This window comes from Magnolia sinica, chromosome 7 (assembly GCF_029962835.1).
Source record: "Magnolia sinica isolate HGM2019 chromosome 7, MsV1, whole genome shotgun sequence".
Classification (NCBI taxonomy): Eukaryota; Viridiplantae; Streptophyta; class Magnoliopsida; order Magnoliales; family Magnoliaceae; genus Magnolia; species Magnolia sinica.
This window is the reverse complement of record NC_080579.1, coordinates 86,689,679-86,702,231: the sequence shown is the minus strand read 5'-3', so window position 1 is coordinate 86,702,231 and position 12,553 is coordinate 86,689,679. Positions and strand designations below refer to the sequence as shown.

The 12,553-nt window shown below is 40.2% G+C and overlaps 1 protein-coding gene across 4 annotated transcripts; it reads left to right on the top strand.

Annotated features, from left to right (window-relative positions):
• Positions 1 to 1,224: 1,224 nt before the first annotated feature.
• LOC131251611 (protein OPI10 homolog) lies at positions 1,225 to 12,193 on the top strand. Of its 4 annotated transcripts, XR_009173999.1 has the most exons (5): positions 1,226 to 1,551; positions 1,631 to 2,116; positions 9,813 to 9,941; positions 10,246 to 10,372; positions 11,183 to 12,193. XR_009173999.1 is itself a non-coding variant. In XM_058252449.1 (3 exons), the coding sequence occupies exons 1-2, from the start codon at positions 1,449 to 1,451 to the stop codon at positions 2,092 to 2,094; spliced, it is 567 nt and encodes a 188-aa protein (XP_058108432.1). In that variant the 5' UTR covers positions 1,225 to 1,448; the 3' UTR covers positions 2,095 to 2,121; positions 9,813 to 10,186. The 4 variants fall into 4 exon arrangements, 2 of the variants coding, with proteins under 2 accessions (XP_058108432.1, XP_058108431.1); XR_009173998.1 differs by lacking the exon at positions 11,183 to 12,193 and having other exon boundaries at positions 10,246 to 10,422; XM_058252449.1 differs by lacking the exons at positions 10,246 to 10,372; positions 11,183 to 12,193 and having other exon boundaries at positions 1,225 to 1,551; positions 1,631 to 2,121; positions 9,813 to 10,186.
• The last annotated feature ends 360 nt before the right edge of the window (positions 12,194 to 12,553 follow it).

Here is a 12,553-nt window from a genome sequence, read left to right as displayed (position 1 = left end):
CCCAACAATTTTTGTGTTTTTAGTTCATATAAGCTGGATTAATGACATTATGAAGTTTTTTGATGGCATATAAATATTACCAGACTATAGAAGTTTCAACGGTGCGCATTTCCACTTGGATTTTGGACTAATTTCATTTCTACTATCTCCTAACATGATCTATCATAGGGAAATAAATGGACAAGATGAATATTTCACAAACATCAAGGTGGCCCCACCTAGCTTATCATTGCGTTTGGCAATCAGCTTTCAAATGGACTTGTGTTTTTCACCTCTCTTGATGGGCTGATCGTCATAGAATAAGTTCATGAAGCAGATAATTACAGACAAGTTGTACGGGCCCACAAGTGGTTCCTTCGAAATGTAACCTTGGCTCACCAAGAATGTAGAAATATTCATTGCTCTTGAGGTGAACTGAACCATCAATCCAGTGGCTGATATCCATAGATGGCCCTTGGACGGAAATAATACCAAGTAGACAATCCTAGCCCTCAGTTTATCCCATTGGATCCTTTTTCATTTTAACCGTTGATGCCGATATGATCATCTGATCACATAAAAACCAACTAGACTGACGGCCTCGATCTACATTCACTATGCGATGATGAATCTTATCGTAATAGGACGGCCCATTTTGCGATTAACGAAATGGGGCCCACAGTGTAAACTTGGGAAGCATAAACTGACTAATAACATTTAAGGGCACCCTAAGTCAACCTCCCCAGAAATCGTAGTGCTTGGACCACAGACAGTCTGTCCGATTTTTGCCGGTTGAAAAATGCACCCAAACTCAACCTTCGACTCAACCGTTCCTTTTTCAGATCACTCATCCGACGGCTGCTAAAGTCTAATCACGTTGATTTTGGAATAAGAGATGCTCCATGAGGTGTCTACCAAGTCAGCAGTCACAATCACCAAACTTTCGTGGGCTAAGAAGTTTTCAACCGTAGGCGTTCAATTTTCATATTTCCTGTGTTGTGGTCCACTTAAGTCTTGGACATGGTTTAATAGAGGGCTCATGGCCTAAAATAAGCTGAGAAAACGGATGGACCGTTTGGATAAGACACATTTATCACGGTGGGCCCACAGAATTTAATCAGTATACTAGCAACCCATGGTCAAGGCATGTACACAGGGCCCACCAGACCAACGGTTCCAATCCCATATACGCGCCCCACGTGGCCACTATTGAACGGTTGAAAATGTGTCCTCACATCCTTCCTTGGCTGAGTTCGCTGGCCGCGTCTGGACGGTACTGGAATCTTCCCTCTCCCAATTCGAAAACCCCCTCCTTCGCGATTTCGTTCCCACCCAAACGCTCACCAAATCACAAACCAAAACATCGACCACCAACAAATACCCTCTACTAAACACAAAGCCCCTCTCCCTTCCTCTCTCCAATCCTTCCCATCCAAACGCTCTCAAAATCAAATAAAGGAAAAAAAGCCATGTTTGGCGTCCTCTTCCCAAACCGCAGTTTCCCAATGGACATTTCCACCTTCTCTCAGATCGACACCGTCCATTGGATCCTCGACATGAACACTTTCGTCGGTAAGGCTCTCAGAATCCCAAACCCTCCGCACTCCGGTGCATTTTAGCACCGCCAGGCCTGATTCTCTATTTTGCGCAGGTGAGGCGTATGAAGACATCAAGGAGATGTGCATCTTCCTCCTCAATTCCGTCTCCCTGCCGCCGGACAAGGCGCTGGCCGTCTACGTGCAGTCGCCCGGGTCGCCGTTCGTCTTCTGCGGCGCAGTCTCGGTGGCCCGCCCGTCGGCCGTCCTTGCCCTCTCGTGGCCCGAGCCCGGCGGGCAGATGCAGCTCGCAGCTGCAGACGCCGCGCCGCTCTCTGCCAAGATCGGGGTCTCCGTCGAGGACCTTGCGGCACTCCCGTCGCTCGACGTGGCCGCTGAGCGGCGGATCGAGCGGCTTGCGATGAAGGTCGGGGAGAACTTGTTCAATTTCATGCAGAGCTTCTGCAGCGTCGACGGGAGCAGGCTCGTTGTGCCAATGGATATACTGGATCGCTGGTTCAAGAAGTTCCAGGAGCGGGCGAAGCGGGATCCAGAGTATTTAAAGGGCTTTGTGTTGTAGCCATCAGCTGAGGTGGAAAAAGGTACGGTTGAATTCGATTCCATACCGATCTTCGTCATAGTCGTCGTCACCATCGTTTTTGTTGGTTTATATGTTTCATGATTTGCTAGGATTGAATTTATAGCTGCCATTTTATGAAATGGTCCACTATCGCATACATGATTAAGCATCTAGACCGTCCAAATATGTATGAGATTATCTTGCAAATTCTACTTATCGAATGATCTTAACCATCGGATTTTATTTTATTTTATTTCATATTAATCTGTGAGCTCTTACTAATTTAATCTTGGGCATTGGTTCGATGTCTACCAATCGGATGGCTGGGGTCACATGATCAGTGTGATTTTCAGGCTGTGCCCTATCCACAATGGGTCCAATTTGGACAGTTTGGGTTGACTTGCATTTGTGCCATGTGTACGGTCCAGATTGACAGTTTGCTCAAGACACCCGCGTGAAGAAATGGACATGTTTGATCGGTTGTAAAAATGATTATGTTTTGATAAGGAAAAGAATAGTTGAAGTCCTTAACCAAATTGAATGATGTTTTTAGGTTAGTGGGCAATAGTAACAATGGGTTGGCCATTCGTTTATCCTAGTAGTTCATTTGGTGGGGTGAATCATGAGTGGGCCATGCCTTGAAACTCTCCTCGTAACATCTCTACGTGTGGATGTTTTTGTCTTGTTGAATGTAGAGTGCTGGCTAAACTGTTGATTTGTAGGACCATCGTATTCCATGGAGGAGATTTGTGGGGCGTAGCATACCATTAGTGGGATCGACTGCAAAGGGCGTGATCAGTCACAGGGCTGAACAGAATATGCTGCTCTGTTCAGAATCTTATGACACCTTGTTTAGGTCAGAGTAAATCTAATCTGTGGACGGTGCGCAGATTTTGCTACCCTGTATGCTGTAAACAAATTGGATGCTTGGTGTGACAATCCATGATCCTAACCATTCCTTCTGTTTTGAACGATAATGAAATTTTATTAAGATGAAAACACAACGATTTCAAAACAAAGAGGCGTAGTTGATGAGAAATCATCCCCCCTCAAAATGCCCAAGGGATCCAATATGAGAACACACACACACACAAGGGAAAAGGTCTTACATACCAAGTATTATTTAGCCCCAAAGCCCATTCGAACATCCTACTCTTCGAAAGAGGAGCAGATGGTGAGAACCCTCAAAGCCCATTTCAAACAGCGTACTCTTCACTCTCTGAAAGACCTCACAATTATTTGGATCTAGTATCAGTGATCAAATTAGTTCTCTCCGTCCAGAGCGACCAGAGACACTATGAGTGCTAACCTCTGTCACATTGCATGCCTTCACTGGCCCTCATGCCCTCCTCCTAAGTTTGTAATAGCAAAACCATCCAATTGGGCATCACCAATGCCATCTCGAATATAGCTAAAACCCACCTACACAAGTTCAACAAGTCATGTAGAGACACCCATTTGTAATTACCATATCCATTCTTCTTAAGTGATTAATAGTGAGGACTTGATACAAAAGGGTATGCTTTGAATTTATGGTACGAACCTTTTGTAGCAAGGAATCAGAATCCAGTGAGTAGCTCTAGCAAGGATCATCGAAATCCCCCAAGATTGGACAATCCACTAGTGTCTCAAGCATTGATCTATCAACAAACGTCTCCAGCATTGATCGATCCTAATTTCAACAAGGATAAGGGAACTCTCCTTCTCTACTTCTTTCTCTACTTTGAGGAGAAAAGTCAACTTCATTATAAGGATCCCCAAAAAAAAAAAAAAAAAATCCTAATCTTACAAAATATATTTATGCAACAATTCCAACTTGATGTAGGCCTACGACTCACCCTAGAGCCCAACATGATGTAGGCCCAAAGCCCACCATAGGGCTTAGCATGTGCTGATTTTGAACTATTTAGGTCCTAAATATCAAGAATTGCAATTTACTATTTTGTGAAAGATATAGGGGCTGATTTAAAGATATGATTGAAGATTTTGAGGATTATTTCGTAGATTTGCTTTTATTATTAAGCCTTGTTACCATCTTAGGTAAATTAGATTGATTTGAAATCAATCTCTTAGTTGGGGGGATTCTCATTAAAGATTCATTTAGGGTCTATAAGGGTGGGGGCAGTGTAGGAGGTAAAGATTCATTTAGGCTCTATAAAGGTGGGGGCAGTGTAGAAGGTAAAGATTCATTTAGGGTCTATAAAGGTGGGGGCAGTGTAGGAGGTAGGCATTCTAAATTTTCTAAGTATGAGTTTTTTTAAGTATTTGTAGGAGAAGAAGTTTGATATCAATAAAGTTATCTCTTCCTCTTTACTTAAATATTGTTGTGGGTTTACTCTTGTGCATTTCTCTGCGATTCAAGTGTTGAGATCTTAATGGCTTGATAATTGGGTTGCACCATTTTGGTATCAGAGCAAGTCATCTTTGGGGTTTTTGAATCTACACTACCCCCTAATAGTTTTTGGAAGGGGTGACTCATGAAGAATTTTCACAAGTAACCTGATTGATTCAATGCACTCACAAAGTGAGTAAATCAACTCACGGTTATCGTAGGCAATCTCATTAATCAAGTGTGAGAGCTTCGTTGTGGAGGGAATCCAAAGATCCAAATTGGAACACGTGGACATGTAGGGAAGGTCATTGGCAAAGTCCAAACCAACAATAGGCGGCCTCGGCTTATGAAGATACCAATAATCAAATTCTTCAATTGTTGGAACATGATAGAGAACCCAAAATTAAGGTAGAAATTTCAAAATTATATGGTCTTGCATGTTGATGACTACATCAATTGGCTATGCAAGGTAAAAAAAATGTGTTCGAGTACAAGGAAACCGCGAACAATTGGAAGATTAAGTTAGTAACAGTGAAGTTTTCCGGTAATGTGTTAGCGTGGTAGGATAATTTCCAAGCCGAATAAATCTTTCATGTCAATGAGATAGTAAATTCTTAGAAAAAGATAAAAATAAGTCAAAAAGAGTGTTCCCATTCACAACTTACACCCATGACCCCTATCAAAGATGCACAATTTACATCATTGGAACAAATGGTAATTGAATACATCAAGAAACACCATATATTGACATCGCGGGTAGGGTTTCGTGAGTATGAAGACCTAAAGATCTCAAGATATCTTAATAGTGTTAACTTGGATATCGGAAATGAATTGGCTTTTAAAGATGTTTGATGCACACACACTTGCATTAAAAGTCGGGGAGATAATTAATTGGGCACTTGGGAGAAGATTCGGTGCCCCACAAGGACCGTCATTAATGATACGGCGGCATGCTAACTTCCTTCATAAGGCAACCACAAGACCTCCCATAGGTCAAGGGATGATGGGCCAATGTCCAATAATGAAGCCAAACTCTTGAACCTGTGTACTTCTAGTGGGAAGATATGCACGATTTTGGTAGACGATGGGAGCAGTGAGGACATTGTCTCACAAGAAATTGTGAATAAATTAAACTCAAAGAAAGGCAGAGGAGTTTTTGTTAACTCTGGGTGCTTAGTTTCATTTCTTTATTGGATCTAAGTACAAGGATGAAGTATGGTGTGACGTGGTCCTCATGGATACATACCACATTTTGTTAGGGAAACAGTGGTTATGAGACTGAAATATGGTGCATTTGACTTGGACTAACACTTATTTCTTCATCAAAGGTGTTGTTAATATTACATTGCACTGACTGAAACATTTTCCAATGCCCAAATCTGATAAAGAGGAGGGCGAAAAATCCTTTAATGCAAAAAAGTTTGAAAAAGAAAGGAGATCGACATCATTTACATTTTGATTGTTAAAGAAGTAAAATAGTTGGATGTTCCACCTTCCATGCAAAAGTTTCTTTGTAAATATCAAGATTTAGTGCCCAAAGAACTCCAACCTGGACTTTCTCCTATGAGAGCATTCAACATTGTATTAGTTGGCCCTAAGTTTGAATATGCCGAATCTTGCGCATTACCGAATGAAGTCCAGCCAAACAAGTGGAACTCTTATCGATTTGGTCCGATATAAAGAAGTTTAAAAGGAGAGAGAGAGAGAGAGAGAGAGAGAGAGAGAGAGAGAGAGAGAGAGAGGCTGAACAAGTGTTGAAAATGAAAACTATTTTCATTCAACACTTGATGGGGCCAATACAAGCAATACTTGGTGAGATGGAAGAACAAACCCTATTCTAAATGCACATAGATCATGGGCGACAGATTAAAAACATTGGATTCAAGCCTCTATTATACTTGTATGAAGTGTCCAACTTGCCAATGTCAAGTTCTTTCCAACCCGAGGGAATGGTGTAGGGCATGGCCCACCCTAGGGCCCAACACGTTTTTTTTGAACTATTTAGGGCCTAAATATCAAGAACTGCAATTTTTTATTTGTGAAAGATAAGGGGACTGATTTAATAATGTGATTAAAGATTTTGACTATTACTTCTTAGATTTGCTTTTACTATTATTAAGGTTGTTACAATCTTTGGAAAATTAGATTGATTTGAAATCAGCTATAATTGATTTCAAATCAATTTCTTAGTTGGGAGGATTCTTATTAAAGATTCATTTTGGGGGGGAGTGGGGTCATTCTAAATTTTCTGGGTACAAGTTTTTTGAAGTATTGCAAGAGAAGAAGTTTAATATCAATAAAGTTTCTCTTCCTCTCTACTTAAATATTCTTGCAGGTGTACTCTTGTCCACTTCTTTTATGATTCGGGTGTCGAGATCTCATTGACTTGATAACCGGGTTGCATCACAACTACCCTCTAATTTTGATGTGATTAGTATGCTAAAGCAATGTTGTCAAATTGCATAAGCGACCACGTGCAAAAGCTAGGAGTTGTGTGCATATGTGATCCCACCACTGTTTTAAATATTGACAATATCGGCTGATATATCCCATGATATATCTTGTATCCCACCGGTGCGATACGAAACGCACAAGTAGTGCGATATATCCCACATGTTTGATCCAGTGAGAATTTTCGAATTTCGATGCTCTTATTTTCTGTAAATCATGTTAAATTAGTGTCAGATTGTTACAAATTCATGATTTTTCATGTTCTGTATGAAAAATCATGGACATGAAAAATCATGGATTGGGAGTTTCGATTTCGAGATTTGGAGGAGATGGGCTGAGTTGCGAAAAATTGAAACAAAAAAAAAAAAATCAAAATTTTCCAATTTCTTGCAAATTGTTTGCAATCTGTGTTCAAACATCACATTAAACATGTCTGTAACCTAATCTAGTGATTCTTCTTTTGCTTTTGAATATATTGCTTATGTTTCCACTCGTCTTCTTACATTTATAAATTATATGAATAGACATTGAATATACTTGCATCAATTCAGTTAGACAACGCATAGATTAGGATCCCATACAAAGAAAACCTATTATGTGTACTTGTTTTTTGTAATGTTTTGATTTGTAAATGTGTATTGATGTCTTTTTTAATAATCACCAAAGTTACATCGAAAAATTCAACCAATTTCCCAATGTTTCTAACAACAGCAATACATTACACGAAACAACGAATATATCCCGTGCGATAACCGATACGTATCTATATCCCAAGAATGCGATATGTAACACGATACCGATATTTCGAACACTGGATCCCACAACCCCTCTTCTTTTCAAAAAATAAAAATAAAATAATAATAATAATATCAGAAAATGCAAGGAGAAATGGAAATTTGCTACGAGTGTAGGGAATCATTTTTTTTTTTTTAATTTTTTTTGAAGTTTTATTACTTCATTAAAGTTTTGTTATATTTATTACATCCATTAGACTATTCAAATGAAAATTATGTGAAAAAAATGAATGCATAATTGCATATACTCAAATGAATGCCCCCAAGTATTAGACTATTTACATTTTAGTAGTTATTAGTTGTTGGTTGTGTAGGGAATCTTTAATGAAAATCCCTCATGTATTAGATTGATTACAACCACTCAAATAAATGTGTAATTGCATATGCTAAAAAATGTGAGAATGAGAGTATTATAGTAAGACAAGGGGAGTAAGAAAGTTAAGACTTGAGTAAGAATATGAGAGTATTAGAGTGATGAGTGAGAGCAAGATGAGAAAGAGAATATGAGTATTAGAGTGATGAGAGAGTAGGAGAGTTAAGGGAGGGAGGGAGGGATTGTCATTGCAGACTGAGCATGTAATGGCATAATCGTATAAGCCCCAACAGTCCAAAAACTGCATATAATATGACAACAGTGGCTAAACCCAACTAATTCCAAACTAACTCAACAACCTTTGAAACTCCTAATTAATTACTAATGGCCAAAAGAAAATGAGAAGAAATAATAAAATAACCTCAAAAAACAAGAATTCATGGAAATTTCAAAATGCCATGAACAAAAGGCTATGCACTTGTAGTGTTTATGGAAAGTAGAAATACTATTTCCACTTCCCTGTCATAGTTTATTGGAAGGTGTTCTGCTTTTCAGCTGCTCCTGTATCGAGAACAAGGAGAAGCCACCCACCAACCAAAAGCCATGATGTTAGGCAGACCAGGGTAAGACCAAATATCGTTGGACCTCCATTCTATCATCTAAACCCAATCTAAGAGCATTGTAGTAAGACTTAATTGACAACTTGCCAGATCTGTCAAAGAACCAATCCACCTGTTGCAAAAGGGTGAATCTGACTTGACACTTTAAAGTTGACCAAGCATTTTGGTGAATTCTTTGATCTCCTCATCTCTAAAAATCTCTGCCAAACTTTGGCTTGACAACGTATGGATCTCCTACTGTTCTGAAACGTTACTCACCTTAGCCTCCTTGGATGGAGCAACTTCATAAAGCAAAGCAAAGAAAATTCGTGTTTGGGGGTATGTTGTCATGCCAAATGTCGGATCAAGGAGTCTGACATGTGCAAGTCAGTGGGTTTGCAAACCTGTGAGGCACGAGGAAGTTGATTCGGTGGGGGGGGGGGGGGTTATCTTCTGCAAAGGTTTCGAGTGAGAGCATGCCTATCAGGACCAGAAAAATGGTGAACTATCGAGTGAGAGCATGCCTATCAGGACCAGAAAAATGGTGAACTATATTAAAAAATAAAAAATATAAATCATCTTTCCAAAATCTTACCCTAGAACCATCCCAACTTGAAGGAATGCTTCATGCTAGAAGTTGGATTCTCCCATTCGCGCTGCTCTCCAATTTCCCAATACTCAGTAACGTGACAAGGCCTAGGTAAACCATCCACCTGGAGCCCATGTTTGCAGGCTATAATCTACCTGCTTAAGCCGTCTTCATCATTCCCTCTCTCCATAGCCATTTTACCACAAAGGGTTGATTTTCTATATCTGGCTTTCCTTTTCCTCCTCCCCCTTTGAAACTAAGACATGCAAACATCTTGGTTCGACCACTATGAATTGACCTTGTTAGACATTTTCACTGATCAGATGATGTTAACTGTCTAACCAGTGACTTACTAATGGGTGGTAGGAAAGAATGTTGACAATGGGCAGCCGTAGTGGGAGTTCCAGGTTTAGTCACCGAGCTTTTAATCTATGGTCATACACGTCCTATTTTTGTATCTTTGGGCTGCTCGCTTTTAATCTATGGTCATACACATTCTATTTTATATCTTTGGGTTGCTCCTGGGTTTGAATAGCTTTTCTATAGCATGGATAATGGGAACTTCTACTGCATTGCTCTTGAAAGATAGTCTTATAATAGTGGGTGTTTGGAATTAAATGCTGTCATATGCTCTTTTCAGGTGGAAGCAGATTTTCTGTACATGGCTTCCATGCAAATTAGCAAATGTGAGCAGATGGGATGGGTTGAGACGTAGCTGCAAACTCTTCGTAGATGACTGTATTCAGCATTCAGTAGGCACCATTCTAAGGTATTTTCTCTGCTACAGAATTTTGGGTATTTGATATTTTCGGCATGAGCACTTGGAAATGTTCAAATATTCATTGGAAGGTCATCTCATGGTAGAAGTTTAGGCAATGTAATCATGGATTTGTAGACGCTTTTGAGTGGCAATGTAAGTATATTTTTAGAAGAGTTTTTCAATCATGTTAATTATACCAAAACCTCAATGTAAGTATATTATTAGAAGAGTTTTTCAATCATGTTAAACCTTCATAGATTAGTCACTCCTATCACACGAATTGTAGCTGCATTCATCTCTTGTTGAAATGCAGGTTTCACGACAGGGTGATTGGGAAATCAAAAGTCGTTTTGGGGCTTAAGCTACTTCTGCCTCAAGTAGCTTATCTAACAGATTCACGAGCCAAAACAGAGAAAATTTTGTTTGGTTTCTAACATCATGTGAGTAAATTTTAAATCTTTTAAAGTAATCTCTCTCTCCCCTTTCTCTATTCTAAATTTCTTCCAATTTTTACTTATTTATGAGGGTTTACCTTTAATATCCATTGTCCATCATGTGGGATGTGGACATTCATTATGTTGGGGTCATGTTGGCCCTGTCATCAAGGCGAACCATCCACCCTGTAAAGCCTACTTTCAATGCGGGCTATCTATCATGTGGGGCCACCTTAGATGTTCATTGTCCACATTGGATGTGGATCTTCCATCATGCGGGGCCCACTTTTAATGTAGACAGTCCATCAAGTAGGCCCCAACTTTAAAGTGGGCATCCATCATGTGGGGCTTGGCTTAGATGCGGGCCATTCATTATAAGAGGCCTACCTTTGATGTGGACCGCCCATTACATGGGGCCGACCTAGGCTTATTAGATGTAGGCCATTCATCCCAAGGGGTCCACCTTTGATTTGGACCGCCCATTGTGTGGAGCCAACCTTGATGTGGGTCCTCCATAACGTGTGGCCTACTATCAATGTTAATTGTCCCCCATGTGGGTCCAACCTTCAATCTGCACCGCCCATCATGTGGAGCCTACTTTTGATATGGACTATCCATCGTGTATGGGTGTATTGTCGAAGTGGGCCATCGGTCATAGAAGGCCCCCCTTGAATATGGGTCATTCATCATTATTGGCTGCCCTTTGATGTGGACCATCCATCATGTGGGCACTTTGTCGAAATAGATGGGAAAGTAGATGAACTATTCAGTAATCAGGCGCCATTTGATCTTTGTGACAGTTGACTGTTTTGGCAGGGCCCACCTTTTACACATATGACACTTCTACACGTTAGTAGCAGCAGCGACGGGGTCCACATGACCCCTCCCCCAGCTGCTATAGCATTATCACTGTTGCAAGCTTGGAAGTACGGGTGATCATCTGCCGGGCCTATTGTATATTCCCTATTTAAATAAAATAAAATAAATAAATAAATAAAGTCAAGCCATTATCCGATGTTGAGTTGGAGGTCGCTCAGATGGAGAATTCTTTACATGCTGTGCATGATGATACGGTTGGGAGGAGATCCTTTTCTCCACCATACATACATCAGTATTTAAATCAAAAGAAAACAAAGAAAAGATACAAACCACAGCATAGGGATTAATGTGGTTTCCTTTCAGATGGTAATCTGATCAACCATGTTCAAACATAAATAGCAAAAAGCAGCTCTCAATATAATGATAGCTCTCTGTCTCACACACAAAAGAATATATATTATCTTAATTGAATTAGGGTCTACATAAAACATCATGAAAATTTAAGAAATTGAATCCCCAAGCAAGGGGGTGTAGCCCCTCTTGACCCCCAGTGAACTCAGCACCGAGCTTGACCCATGAAAGTATTAGCTGGATGAACGGTACATCTCTGATAATCAGGCTCCACATAACCTAACAGGTTAAATGTCTAATCACTGGTTTTTTGGCATGGAAATTTCTGGCCTGAATGCTACTTGCATTACATCTTAAACTTACCTTTACTTGAAAAAATCTCCCTGATTGTGAAATCTAATTATGTAATTGGCAGATGAATTCAAGTTAAATGAGTAACATTGTTTATACCTTCAATTTTGCAGACTAGCAATGAGGTTGTGTTGATTTGTCTAATGGAAGAATTGGGTGGGGTGTGGAGCTTCGGTTTTGGAACCTATCATATTAATGGCCTGAATCACCTCAAGGTGGGATTCATCCAAAATTTGATTGGTCTGACTAGACATGAATTATTGCAGAAGTGAGCTCAACTGTACATGCAGAAGAAAATAGGAAAAGGGCAATACACTTGAATGCGTGGGACCCACGCCCCCTGCGGTGGACCACGTATGAGGCAATAAACAATGCTTGGACAGAAAAGTGGTTCAATGGGTGATAGGGATTTTAAGCTTGTGCCTTGGGTCCCTGTAGACACTTCATCCAAAATCACAGATAATAACTCTGAAGATAGCAACAGAATTTCAAAATTAGTACTCGATTGGCCTGGAGAAGCATTGTAAATAAAAATAAATTATATCGAAAAGATACCTAGAAGCTCTCAAAGCCAACCAACAGTCCAGATGGGCCAAAAGCCACCAGTGGAAATCTAATTCCTGCCGGTGACATGGCACCACATGGATTCGCTAGATTGGCCCCGAG